The following is a 15,116-nucleotide window of genomic DNA, read 5'->3' on the forward strand; positions in this document are numbered from 1 at the left end:
TCGAACTAATACAGCCATAAAGTCACGATGTTATGCAAAGAAAAACAGGCAATAAGGATCACATAAGGCAGCTATCTGCAAGCCAGTGTAAGAGACATATCAATGTTAAAATGATGTATGTGCATGAAGTATAAACCAGAATGGGAATGTAACATTTTCACACACCCTAAATAAAAACGCATCTCAATGATAATTCATTCATGATGTTGCATTCTGAGAATGACAGCTAGGTTATTGTCTATTGTTCAATTTAATTCACTGTGATTTTGTAAACAAACTTCTACTTCATGATTTCATGCATTAAGATGACAACCTTTTCTAATATACGTTTTTGAAAATGGCTGCAAACATGAAGTTGATTATGGCTGATAAATTATAAATATAAGATTTTAAATTACCATAAAACAAATTACTGTGAAATGCATATAACTATCAGCATACTAAACCAGGCATGCAACACAGTAATATATACTGTAAGAGATATATTTGTACATCTATGTCATTTTTCTCAATACTACTAACAGAAGGCAGCTCAAGGATTCTATTAATCCTTCAGAATTTCTACTTAAATCTCACATTCAATATAACCATACCTTTCATCTCCATCTCAACCTGCTCATGCAACACTGATTCAGGAGCTAGAATGCAAAAACAAGAGATTTTCATGATTAATTCCATGTACTTTCTGCCTCAATTCATGATTCATACAATTACAATTTTCTCTTTACTATAATAGAAAACTACATCCCCCAAATGCACCCCCCAAAATCCATGCCAAACAAATCAATGAACTGATAAAGTACATGACAATGATGAAAGATTTTAAAATATTTTTATTTTAGGTTCTCTATGAAATTTCCACTTTTAGTCCCACAATTCCCCATGCCTTTCACATGCACTGAGAAAAGCAATACACAAACAAAAGGAATATTTCTTTTTTAATGTCTTGTTGACTGAATACTTGCTAGGAGATGAAATCACATTTAGAAGGAACATGCATTTTCTAACTTGCCACTTTTAACTGAGGGCTATTCTCAGCTTTCCCTGCAGAATTAAGAGTTTTCTGCTAGTAAATACTCCTTTGATTTGAACCACCTTTAAAACTTCACGCGAAGTCCAATTATATGTTAAAGAGCAGAACAAAGAGTCTTCAACTCAAAATTACTTTTATTACATAAGGAAAAGTCACAGCCTTTAGACACAATCGTTTCTGGGGTGGCTTCTGGGAAAGCAGGTGCTCAGGTAACACTCTCATTCTCCCGTCTGCATGACACAAGTCAGTGTGCTTGCCGCCCTGGCTTCTCAGTTCCTTGTGGTCTTTGGCATGAAGTTATTGACAAACTTGATGTTTTCTTTGACGATGCTCTCTTTACTTCATGGGTTGTTTTAATTTGGGACTCTTTGAGTGTTTTAATACTTTTAGTGTCTGAACCAAGGGTAATTTTGGTAAGTGCTCTGGTTTGCTATTCTTTTGCTAGGTAAGAATAAAGTTTGGAAAAGGAATAAATTAGTTGTGTTTGTAAGAGTAAAACACACGTGGAATTTAGAGAAGATGGAATGTCATTAGGATGAGAGGGAAAGCAGCACGTTAGCCCCCAAACTAGGATATATCTATGCTTACTATGCACATAAGAACTCTACTCAAACAGACTTATGGGGGTTCACATTCCTACCTGATTTTCATGGATAACTAGCCTATGTAAAATTATTAGGCCAAAATCAAAGAGGAACAGATAAAGACTGGCCTATATTAGATAATTAGATAACTGTGCCTGATCCTTCACTCTTCAAACGCTGAAAAGTGGCTTCTCTTTTAACTTTCTTAAGTAAGGCAGCCTGGACTTCCCAAGGGAAAAAAATATGCCCATGTGCCAAGAACAATTTAATAATATAATTGTTGGAACTGAGTGAACTGGAAATCCTGAGGCAAAAATGTCCAGCTCAAATCCACTCTGGGAACATGATGATGAAGCACTGCCCTAGGGCACTAGGTTCTTTAGGAAGCGAGTTGAAAGACCTACATTTCTCCCACCTCCACAACACACCAGCGCCCAGTGATCTTGCTGCGGAAACCATCACAGTTGTCACCTACGTGACTTGTAGACAACGCCTCCAGATAGATAGTTTCTTGTGTGATTACTGTGCTAGCCAGCAGCTATGGTGAAACTGAGGGTCAACTTTCTGGATGGTGGAATTTTCTACCTAATTTGCATAATTAGACCTCAGTTCTTGAGCTATTCCTTTCTTAGGCTCTGAAAATTAATCAGAAATAGCTATAGACCAAAATGTCAGATTAAGAAAAAAAAAATCCTCCTTTTGGTGAGTGAGGATTGCAGATCCATTAAGTGAATTAATGAATCTGTCTCAAAATTCAGTGCAGAGATGGCCGTGCACACAGCACTGTATTGCCCCCATTCATCTCTGACACCTTAACAATAATATGGGTGGATCAGGGAAGAGCTAGAGACCGCAGCTCTCCACAGACCCCTGGAGATGCCTAAACTTCTTCCACCAGCTTCCCTCCATGGGATTCAGTGAAGGTCCTTTGCTGCAGACACACAGCACAGGCTTCTAGTACCTGAAGAATACTTTTCTCATTTTATTAGCATCCAAAAAGAAAGTCCATGGAGGGAAGGAAGAAGTTATCCTTTGCGCCCAGACAAATATATTTGTGCCCCTTCTAGACACAGTGGTGAATCAAGCACAATAACAACAAAAATAATGATCTTGCTGTGAGATAATTCTACAATTCTGGGAGGATCTGAGACTATAAAGCAGCAGCATTTATTGAGAAATATCTAAAGACTACTAATTTTGGTACAGAAAGTGCCAGGCACAATAATAAATACTCAATAAACACTTGATGAACTCTAACATCTGAACCTTCTTTGGTACACTTCCTAGGTGGCACATTTGGTAAATATTAGAAAAAAGAGCACATATGAAACAAACCTTAACTTCCTGAACTCAGATTTGAAAGTTAAACTTCCTTGAATCTAGACTGGAAAGTTACATGTTCTTAAGTTTGGCCAATGACTTGGCTGACTTTCATAAGTCATTTATGAATAGAGTGCTAATTTAAGGGTATTCTGTTTAATATATTCATTGATTCAATGTGCATGATGGAAAAGCTGCATAAAGCGATGAGGATGAAATGAAGCAAGTCAGAGCTAAAAATCAAATAACCACCTTCTACTCTTAGTACTGCTGATGTGGTCTTCTCTCCGTACTCATTGTGTACAACGCAGCTGTACAATCCTTGGTCTACCAGCTGAACATTACATATGGTCAGTAACTGAGTATTGTCATTTTGTGACTGCTTCACTCTCTTAGATTCCTCTATCTTTACACCTTCATGAGTCCAGGTTATGTCAACGGAAGGTTCTTCTAAAACAGAGGAATTGAGCCATGTCGCCGCACTTTACAGAGAGGTCCTGAAGATGCAGGAGAATCCTTGGTGCTTCATCCATTGGCTCTTCAGCACATTTCTCAAATAACTCAGTGCTTTCTGCAGTTTGTGAAAGGGATGCAGTATGGTGCAACTCTACATCTCGAATGGATGCAGCTGTGTGGGTGGAACTTTGAGATACACCTTCAAAAACCTGAAATTCATATTCATATGATGATCCTTGAAATGACTTAATTTCACTTTGGGATATTTTGCTCTCCTGCTTTGTGAAACAGGAATCTGCCACTGCCTGGAACTTGGTGGACTCTCTTACATTTTTCCCAGAACTTTGCCTAGCTAGGGTTTGCACTGTATGATCAAGTGACAAGAAAAAGAAAAGAATATTAAGATCTAAGCTTTGTCACCTGGCTAGGTTAGTAACATAAAATGGCATGGAAGATGAAGATGAAAGACGTCACTGTTACTTGGAAGCAGCATTCCAGATGCAGTGTGCTCCAGGATGTCAGGATCACACAAAAGAAAATTCATTCCCAGTGATCCAGTGATGGATGGATGATGAAGTCTCATGCGGATGCCATACAGTATCTGCTTCCTTCTTTTTGTTGTCATTGCAGCTATCCAGAATGACATAGCCGCTCCCTCTGTTTTTCTGACTCTATTCGGGATATCATTTGTCCTCCCTCCACCATATACTTTATCAAAAATATGTAGCAAATAAATCATTAATGATGCAATGATGAGATGTTGTTTAGAAAAGAAAAATGTCAAGCAAAGTTGATGCCTAACCAAATAATAACTAGTGTAATGCTCAGAACACATACTTCAGTGAGATTTAAAGTACTGGTTAAATAATAATTGAGGACTTAGGGGCACCTGGGTGTTACTTTGTTAATAAATTATGGACCGACCACAATATGCACCAAGACACACAGCAGAGACTCTCATTAGTAACAGTGGGAGTAGGAGGGATGCAGCAGATCAAAGTCTTTGAAGCAAGCCAGGCTTTCTTTACCTTTTGGAGTCACTGTGAGTATAGCTGCACAAATGGCTTCCCCAGCACTATTGGCTGCTTTGCAAGAGTACTGCCCGGCATGCTCTGAGTAAGCATCAACTATAAGCATTAAAGCCATGCCTGTGGACTCCTCAAAATGGAAAACTACATCTTTTGTTGGTAGAATTGGTTGCTGGTTATACAACCACTGGATTTCTGGCTTGGGAATGCCAGAAACCCTGGCATGGAATCTGACTGTCTCCCCGCTGTGCACCCTGAGGCTTGACAGAGGCTGGATGAAGATGGGCTTTTGGCCAAGGGGCTCCTTCTTAAATGAAACTGATGAAGAGACATGCCATTGAGAGTCTGATGTAACTTCTTCAAGTTTGCTAAATCCTGAAAAGAAGCATGCCAACCTTTAATGTCTTACCCTGCACTGAAACCAGAACTTACTGGGAGTTGTCTACAGATCTGTTGTAAATTTCAATGGTGAACTAGAATCCAGACCAATCCTGATGCCTTGTCAATGTATGTCACTACATACACACATTGATTCAAAGTCACACAAGTTCCCTTCCATTTTCCAGACAAACATGCTGAGATATAACTAGTCTAAGGAACTTCACTACATTGTGCATGAAGGCAGTCGTGGAGTATGCAATTCAGTTTAGGTATTCTTGTTTTCCGTTGTTACTTTTTTCCCTATGGTTGTCAAACCAGCTTTTCTTTTTTGTAAACCACACTACATTGATTATTAAGAAAACCTCTGGTTATTATAATAAGTGTTTAAAATCAAGGAAAAAAGCAAAAGTTGCCCTAACTCTTTATGTATTTGTATATGCTTAATATTACAGAGACTAATTTAGCTCAGAAAAAACAGCCTGATTATATAAAAATACTATCTCGTTTTGAATCAAAGTGCCCCCCACCCCGATACTGAGGAAGTGTTTCTGATTGCAGCTGAAGAGCTCCAAGTAACAGAAATGTTAAACCATCTTACAGTGGAGCCCCTCAACCCTCAGGCATTCTCTGAATGACGGTAAACACATCCAGCTGGTGTACAGACCTGAAATCACCCACTGTAGCTTCTGTGAAATCAGAATTGTGTCAGTACAATGGTGGGATGGTAACACTCTTAGATTTAAAAACATTTTTTTTAGAATTTGCATCCTAGCCAGACGAGAAAACAAATCTATCTAATTCTTTAGCATATTTCTCCCCATTCTGATACATGCTGATCAGGAAGCATGAAAGCTGATGATGAGAGCAACACATTACAAAATTCTATGGAGACAAAGCAGGGCAAAATAAAAAATGATGGTTTGTGATTCATAATGAGAAGGGGTAACTGAAAAGCGAGAACATCGCACATAACATGGAAACAATTAGTCACATTAAGAGAATGGTAGGACCAACGATGATTTACGTGAAATCCTTAGTGATTTGTTACTGACATTGTGAGATTAGATCTATATTTAAATGTGGTTCTTAAAGTTGTTTTACTGTACCTTCCAGTCTCAAAGTGGCTGTGCTTGATACTTGACCTACAGCATTACTAGCAACAAAAGTATAAATTCCTTCATCTTCTGGAAAAGCTTCAGCAATTTCCAGTTGGTAAGTGTCTTCAAATTGAGTCATTTTAAAGAACCGAGATGGCTTGATTTTCTTGTCTTTGCTGTACCAAGACACTTTTAGATCTGTAACGTGAAAGGAAAAGGATCTTTAAATCACTGGAACAAGTGGATATTTTTATTTACCTGCAAACACAATATTGACTATATTAGTGACTAATTTTATATTTATCTAAATAACATTATACGTTTCTTTTGGGCATGCCACATCTGATCTTATGTAATTTCTTTTCATTTTTAAGAAGGAAACATGATTCTAGAAAAATCCAGCTTATAGATGGGTTATAATGTTTGAAATTTTACAATTTTAGTTATATTCTTTTTAACCATTTGCATGTCATGCTATGGAAGCAAAGAGGAGGTTTTGACATTTCAGTCAAATGAGAAGAAGACTGTCCTGAGAAACAGTCATCATAAAGGGTTTGATCTGAGATTGTGGTTACCTACTGAGACAGGAAGTGAGGAAAATCTGCACTCTGGTTAGGCAGAAAGACCCATCAAAAACGGAGCTGAGAAGATGAACATTCCATAAAGTCTAAAAGAGACACCCATAAAGGAAAAGAAAAAAAATCTCTCTTATTTTGTTACCAGTAGGCAAGCATTGGAAGGTCTCAGCACAACAGAAAATTTTTAAAATGGAAAGAGTCATGGAATTTGGGCATCCTAGATATATTTGGCTTTTTTCAAAGTAGGAGTAATAATAAATAATAATAAAACTAGCGAGTAGGAACCAAGATGGCGGAGTAGAAGGACGTGCTCTCACTCCCTCTTGTGAGAACACCAGAATCACAACTAGCTGCTGGACAATCATTGACAGGAAGACACTGGAACTCACCAAAAAAGATACCCCACATCCAAAGACAAAGGAGAAGCCACAATGAGATGGTAGGAGGGGCGCAATCACAATAAAATCAAATCCCGTAACTGCTGGGTGGGTGACTCACAGACTGAAGAACACTTATACCACAGAAGTCCACCCACTGGAGTGAAGGTTCTGAGCCCCAGATCAGGATTCCCAACCTGGGGGTCTGGCAATGGGAGGAGGAATTCCTAGAGAATCAGACTTTGAAGGCTAGTGGGATTTGATTGCAGGACTTCAAGAGGACTGGGGGAAACAGAGACTCCACTCTTGGAGGCACACAAAAAGTAGTGTGCGCATCAGGACCCAGGAGAAGGAGCAGTGACCCCAGGGGAGACTGAACCAGACCTACCTGCTAGTGTTAGAGGGTCTCCTGCAGAGGCGGGGGGTGGCTATGGGTCACTGTGGGGACAAGGACACGGGCAGCAGAAGTTCTGGGAAGTACTCCTTGGTGTGGGCCCTCCCAGGGTCTGTCATTAGCCCCACCAAAGAGCCCAGGTAGGCTCCAGGGTTGGGTTGCCTCAGGCTAAACAACCAATAGGTAGGGAACCCAGCCCCACCCATCAGCAGTCAAGCGGATTAAAGTTTTACTGAGCTCTGCCCACCAGAGCAACAGTCAGCTCTACCCACCACCAGTCTCTCCCATCAGGAAACTTGCACAAGCCTCTCAGATAGCCTCATCCAGCAGAGGGCAAACAGCAGAAGCAAGAAGAACTACAATCCTGCAGCCTGTGGAACAAAAACCACATTCACAGAAAGACAGACAAGATGAAAAGGCAGAGGGCTATGTACCAGATGAAGGAACAAGATAAAACTCCAGAAAAACAACTAAATGAAGTGGAGATAGGCAACCTTCCAGAAAAAGAATTCAGAATAATGATAGTGAAGATGATCCAGGACCTCGGAATAAGAATGGAGGCAAAGATCGAGAAGATGCAAGAAATGTTTAACAAAGACCTAGAAGAATTAAAAAACAAACAAACAGAGATGAACAATACAGTAACTGAAATGAAAACTACACTAGAAGGAATCAGTAGCAGAATAACTGAGGCAGAAGAACGGATAACTGACTTGGAAGACAGAATGGTGGAATTCACTGCTGTGGAACAGACTAAAGAAAAAAGAATGAAAAGAAATGAAGACAGCCTAAGAGACCTCTGGGACAACATTAAATGCAACAACATTCGCATTATAGGGGTCCCAGAAGGAGAAGAGAGAGAGAAAGGACCAGAGAAGATATTTGAAGAGATTATAGTTGAGAACTTCCCTAACATGGGAAAGGAAAGAGCCACCCAAGTCCAGGAAGCTCAGCGAGTCCCATACAGGATAAACCCAAGGAGAAACAAGCTGAGACACATAGTAATCAAATTGGCAAAAATTAAAGACAAAGAAAAATTATTAAAAGCATCAAGGGAAAAACGACAAATAACATACAGGGGAACTCCCATAAGGTTAACAGCTGATTTCTCAGCACAAACTCTACAAGCCAGAAGGGAGTGGCATGATATACTTAAAGTGATGAAACGGAAGAACCTACAACCAAGATTACTCTACCCAGCAAGGATCTCATTCAGATTTAATGGAGAAATCAAAAGCTTTACAGACAAGCAAAAGCTAAGAGAATTCAGCACCACCAAACCAGCTCTACAACAAATGCTAAAGGAACTTCTCTAAGTGGGAAACAGAAGAGAAGAAAAGGACCTACAAAAGCAAACCCAAAACAGTTAAGACAATGGTCATAGGAAAATACATGTCGATAATTACCTTAAACGTGAATGGATTAAATGCTCCAACCAAAAGACACAGGTTTGCTGAATGGATACAAAAACAAGACACATATATGTGCTGCCTACAAGAGACCCACTTCAGACCTAGCGACACATACAGACTGAAAGTGAGGGGATGGAAAAAGATATTCCATGCAAATGGAAATCAAAAGAAAGCTGGAGTAGCAATACACATATTAGATAAAATAGACTTTAAAATAAAGAATGTTACAAGAGACAAGGAAGGATACTACATAATGATCAAGGGATCAATCAAAGAAGATATAACAATTATAAATATATATGCACCCAACATAAGAGCACTTCAATACATAAGGCAACTGCTAACAGCTATAAAAGAGGAAATCGACAGTAACACAATAATAGTGGGGCACTTTAACACCTCACTTACACCAATGGACAGATCATCCAGACAGAGAATTAATAAGGAAACACAAGCTTTAAATGACACAATAGACCACACAGATTTAATTGATATTTATAGGATATTCCATCCAAAAACAGCAGATCACACTTTCTTCTCAAGTGCACACAGAACATTCTTCAGGATAGATCACATCTTGGGTCACAAATCAAGACTCAGTAAATTTAAGAAAATTGAAATCATATCAAGCATCTTTTCTGACCACAACGCTATGAGATTAGAAATGAATTACAGGGAAAAAAACGTAAAAAACACAAACACATGGAGGTTAAACAATACGTTACTAAATAACCAAGAGATCACTGAATAAATCAAAGAGGAAATCAAAAAATACCTAGAGACAAAGGACAATGAAAACAAGACGATCAAAAACCTATGGGATGCAGCAAAAGCACTTCTAAGAGGGAAGTTTATACCTATACAAGCCTACCTCAAGAAACAAGAAAAATCTCAAATAAACAATCTAAACTTACACCTAAAGGAACTAGAGAAAGAAGAACAAACAAAACCCAAAGTTAGCAGAAGGAAAGAAATCATAAAGATCAGAGCAGAAATAAATGAAATAGAAACAAAGAAAACAATAGCAAAGATCAATAAAACTAAAAGCTGGTTCTTTGAGAAGATAAAGAAAATTGATAAACCATTAGCCTGACTCATCAAGAAAAAGAGGGAGAGGACTCAAATCCATAAAATCAGAAATGAAAAAGGAGAAGTTACAACAGACATCGCAGAAATACAAAGCGTCCTAAGAGACTACTACAAGCAACTCTATGCCAATAAAATGGACAACCTGGAAGAATGGACAAATTGTTACAAAGGTATAACCTCCCAAGACTGAACCAGGTAAAATAGAAAATATGAACAGACCAATCACAAGTAATGAAATTGAAACTGTGATGAAAAATTTTCCAACAAACAGAAGTCCAGGATCAGATGGCTTCACAGGTGAATTCTATCAAACATTTAGAGAAGAGCTAACAGCCATCCTTCTCAAACTCTTCCAAAAATTGCAGAGGAAGGAACACTCCCAAACTCATTCTATGAGGCCACCATCACCCTGATACCAAAATCAGACAAAGATACTACAAAAAAAGAAAATTACAGACCAATATCACTGATGAATATAGATGCAAAGATCCTCAACAAAATACTAGCAAACAGAATCCAACAACACATTAAAAGGATCATACACCACGATCAAGTGGGATTTATCCCAGGGATGCAAGGATTCTTCAATATACGCAAATCAATCAATGTGATATACCATATTAACAAACTGAAGAATAAAAACCATACGATCATCTCAATAGATGCAGAAAAAGCTTTTGACAAAATTCAACACCCCTTTATGATAAAAACTTTCCAGAAAGTGGGCATAGAGCGAACCTACCTCAACATAATAAAGGCCATATACAACAAACACACAGCCAACATTGTCCTCAACGGTGAAAAACTGAAAGCATTTCCTCTAAGATCAGGAACGAGACAAGGATGTCCACTCCCACCGCTATTATTCAACATAGTTTTGGAAGTTCTAGCCACGGCAATCAGAGAAGAAAAAGAAATAAAAGGAATACAAATTGGAAAAGAAGAAGTAAAACTGTCACTGTTTGCAGATGACATGATACTATACATAGAGAATCCTAAAACTGCCACCAGAAAACTACTAGAGCTAATCAATGAATTTGGTAAAGTTGCAGGATACAAAATTAATGCACAGAAATCTCTTGCATTCCTATACACTAATGATGAAAAATCTGAAAGAGAAATTATGGAAACACTTCCATTTACCATTGCAACAAAAAGAATAAAATACCTAGGAATAAACCTACCTAGGGAGACAAAAGACCTGTATGCAGAAAACTATAAGACACTGATGAAAGAAATTAAAGATGATACCAACAGATGGAGAGATATACCATGTTCGTGGATTGGAAGAATCAATATTGTGAAAATGACTATACTACCCAAAGCAATCTACAGATTCAATACAATCCCTATCAAATTACCAATAGCATTTTTTACGGAACTAGAACAAATCATCTTAAAATTTGTATGGAGACACAAAAGACCCCGAATAGCCAAAGCAGTGTTGAGGGAAAAAACGGAGCTGGAGGAATCAGACTCCCTGACTTCAGACTATACCACAAAGCTACAGTAATCAAGACAATATGGTACTGGCACAAAAACAGAAACATAGATCAATGGAACAAGATAGAAAGCCCAGAGATTAACCCACGCACCTATGGTCAACTAATCTATGACAAAGGAGGCAAAGATATACAATGGAGAAAAGACAGTCTCTTCAATAAGTGGTGCTGGGAAAACTGGACAGCTACATGTAAAAGAATGAAATTAGAATACTCCCTAACACCATACACAAAAATAAACTGAAAATGGATTTGAGACCTAAATGTAAGACCGGACACTATAAAACTCTTAGAGGAAAACATAGGAAGAACACTCTTTGACATAAATCACAGCAAGGTCTTTTTTGATCCACCTCCTAGAGTAATGGGAATAAAAACAAAAATAAACAAATGGGACCTAATGAAACTTAAAAGCTTTTGCACAGCAAAGGAAACCATAAACAAGACGAAAAGACAACCCTCAGAATGGGAGAAAATATTTGCAAGCGAATCAACGGACAAAGGATTAAACTCCAAAATATATAAACAGCTCATTCAGCTCAATATTAAAGAAACAAACAACCTAATCCAAAAAGGGGCAGAAGACCTAAATAGACATTTCTCCAACGAAGACATACAGATGGCCAAGAAGCACATGAAAAGCTGCTCAACATCACTAATTATTAGAGAAATGTAAATCAAAACTACAATGAGGTATCACCTCACACCAGTCAGAATGGGCATCATCAGAAAATCTACAAACAACAAATGCTGGAGTGGGTTTGGAGAAAAGGGAACCCTCTTGCACTGTTGGTGGGAATGTAAATTGATACAACCACTATGGAGAACAGTATGGAGGTTCCTTAAAAAACTAAAAATAGAATTACCATATGATCCAGTAATCCCACTCCTGGGCATATATCCGAGAAAACCATAATTCAAAAAGACGCATGCACCCCAATGTTCATTGCAGCACTATTTACAATAGCCAGGTCATGGAAGCAACCTAAATGCCCATCGACAGACGAATGGATAAAGAAGTTGTGGTACATATATACAATGGAATATTACTCAGCCATAAAAAGGAACGAAATTGAGTCACTTGTTGAGACGTGGATGGATCTAGAGACTGTCATACAGAGTGAAGTAAGTCAGAAAGAGAAAAACAAATATCGTATATTAACGCATGTATGTGGAACCTAGAAAAATGGTACAGATGAACCGGTTTGCAGGGCAGAAGTTGAGACACAGATGTAGAGAACAAACGTATGGACACCAAGGGGGGAAAGCTGCAGGGGGGTGGGGATGGTGGTGTGATGCATTGGGCGATTGGGATTGACATGTATACACTGATGTGCATAAAATTGATGACTAATAAGAACCTGCTGTATAAAAAAATAAATTAAATAAAGTAAAAAAAAAAAAACTAGCTATTTCCACACAAGAATTTGAACCATCTTAAAATGATAGAAAATAAAAACCCCAAATCAAGAATAAATATTACTATGTTGTTATAGTTTAAGATGATGTGCACTTTAAAAAATATTATACTTCCACTAAAGCAATAGTCCTGCAAGCCAAGCGTGGATTCAAATTTAGTTACTTGTTTTAAAAGCCAAAAATCAGAAGCCATCTTGTTTTTGGAATGTGGTCACTATATTACTTCCTTATCTCAATACCACCCATGGGGATCTTCTAATAGTCCAATCCTCTAGTATTTGTTTGCACTGTTGCATAAATATTGGTTTATGAATATTCCCCTGCTTCCCACTAGGGTAGTTGTTATAAACTACAAGTTCCCCTTTTAAAGAAACAAATCTTTTTACTTCCTTAGGTAGCAAGGTAAGGTAGGAAATGGAATCCTGACACTACAATTTACCAGCTGTGTGACCTTAGACATGTCAGTTAATCTCTCTGGACCAGTCTTCTCATTTGTAAAATAAGATGCATAATAATTCATGGGCTATTCATGGGCTATAAAATTGCTGTGTGAATTCAATGACATACACAGAGGAAAGGGCTTTATAAACCACAGGCACAAGTCAGTCATTAAAGCGAGAATGTCTAACATCACAAGGGATCAGCAATAACTTACCTAATAAACAGGACCATAAGATATACAAGTAATACCATCATCACATGGGATGTAAAAGTCATCCTACAAATACTTGGTTTGTGTGTTTAATCATCAATGGAAAGAGAAGGATGGAGAGTTTGGTACTCTCTCTCCCTCACAAGGTTCCCTGCTTATTCTTCCTGACAACTTCTTCCTTTGGTGAACTCAGTGAAGCAGGAGGACAGGCATGAATTGCCAATAATAAATGAGCTAAAGGGCAAGACCTGTCTTGGTAATGGACTTGGTACTTCTGACTGGGCTGCCACTATCTGTGTCAGTCACTGGCCTCTCATGGCTTCTGTGAGGCCACCCCACTGCCCCAGCTCCTCACCCCCACCACTCCATTGTATTTGGTCCCTGAGTCTCGTTCATTCTACCTCCTGGACTCTTGCACAATCTACCCCCATCTTTCTCCTGACTCTCTCAGTTGTCAACACCTTCCAAGCCTATCATAGTATGATAGCCTCTCTGCTGGTCCCTTACCTTCATTCTCACCTCCCACATCTGTCCATATCAGAGTGTTGTTTCTAAAAAGAAAACCTGATCATGTTACCCAGAGGTTTCAAAATCTCTCAGTGGCTCCTCAAAGTAAACAAGATAAAATCTAAAGTCCTAAGCACAGAATACCAACACTTTAGGATCTGGCTCTTGCCTTCTTTTCTAGCTTCTCGCCCACTCATTACATCACTTTCTAACCATACTTAAACCACTTGTTGCCAGCACACGGAATGTTCTGGCAAGCTTTTATGACTTCATAAATGTTGTTCTCTGCCTGGAGCACCAGCGTGCTCATGAGCCTATTAATTCTTCAATGTGCAGTCCGTGCATCTTTCTCCCGCTCTCTCCCAGACAGAGAGCACTGAGTAGGTGGGCTGTTACAGCACTTACAACCTTGGGATCTAGCTGTGCACGTGTGTCTCCTCACCTACACACTGAGCTCCAGGAAGGCAAGAGACAGGTCCTGGCATCCCTAGAACCTAGTGTAATGTCTCAATAGCAGGAACACAAACGTTGGTCGAATAAAACCAAAAAAAAGCTTAAATGAACAGTGGGCATTCCTCATTGCTAAACTAATTATTTATCATCTCACTTAGCTAGCTGCCACTCTGTAAGCCACCAAGTAATACTGACCATTATCTGTAGAATGAGCACTAGCAAAAAGCTAGCTTTTACTACAAGTTTTAAAATTCTACTTTTCCAAACTTCTCTTCCACCAGTAGGTGGCACCAGAGACCTTCAGTAGAGAACATTTCCACTTACAAAAGCACCACCAGATTGCTCAGGACCATGCCCCATGCTTCAGCAAGTACTGAGTTCCCAAAAACATGAGACTGGGGCCTCTGCAGACTCATATTTTTCCCCAATTTGTAGAAAGCAGAGCTGCACTTACTTTCTTAAGGGAAGTTGTGTGAATATTTTCAGTCTGAGGGGCATGAAACGTGATATGGTGAGCTTTTATTTTAAAAAGGCATTTATTCAGTGAATTTAATTTTTGTCATATAGAAAATACATTTATGAAAGGGTTCTAAAACCTCTGTATGTGTATTAATATTACCACACATAGAGAGTTAATGATCACATGAATTTATAAAGTCCATTCATTTAAGGACATCAGTCACATTGAAAAGATATTTTTCTTTTTCTACCCCAATTGGAGACTTGTAGAGAGCTTCAAATGTATTTTTGCAATGCCTTAAAGGCAAACTATAAAATGACTTATAAACTAAAGAGCACTATGCAAATACAGTTAAGACTACTACTTTAGATAAT

At 38.5% G+C, this 15,116-nt stretch overlaps 1 protein-coding gene across 1 annotated transcript in view; it reads right to left on the reverse strand.

The window, feature by feature from the left end:
• The window catches only part of TTN (titin), a 285,964-nt gene that overhangs the window by 225,775 nt on the left and 45,073 nt on the right, over positions 1-15,116 (reverse strand). Inside the window, exons 43-44 of the mRNA XM_082466160.1 lie at positions 5,909-6,097; positions 594-638 (exon numbers count right to left, since the gene is read on the reverse strand). Of these exons, the coding sequence (XP_082322286.1) occupies positions 594-638; positions 5,909-6,097 (234 nt within the window). The remainder of the gene's footprint in view (positions 1-593; positions 639-5,908; positions 6,098-15,116) is intronic.

The sequence above is a fragment of the Balaenoptera physalus genome (assembly GCF_965194825.1).
Source record: "Balaenoptera physalus genome assembly, chromosome: 6".
NCBI classification, from domain to species: Eukaryota; Metazoa; Chordata; class Mammalia; order Artiodactyla; family Balaenopteridae; genus Balaenoptera; species Balaenoptera physalus.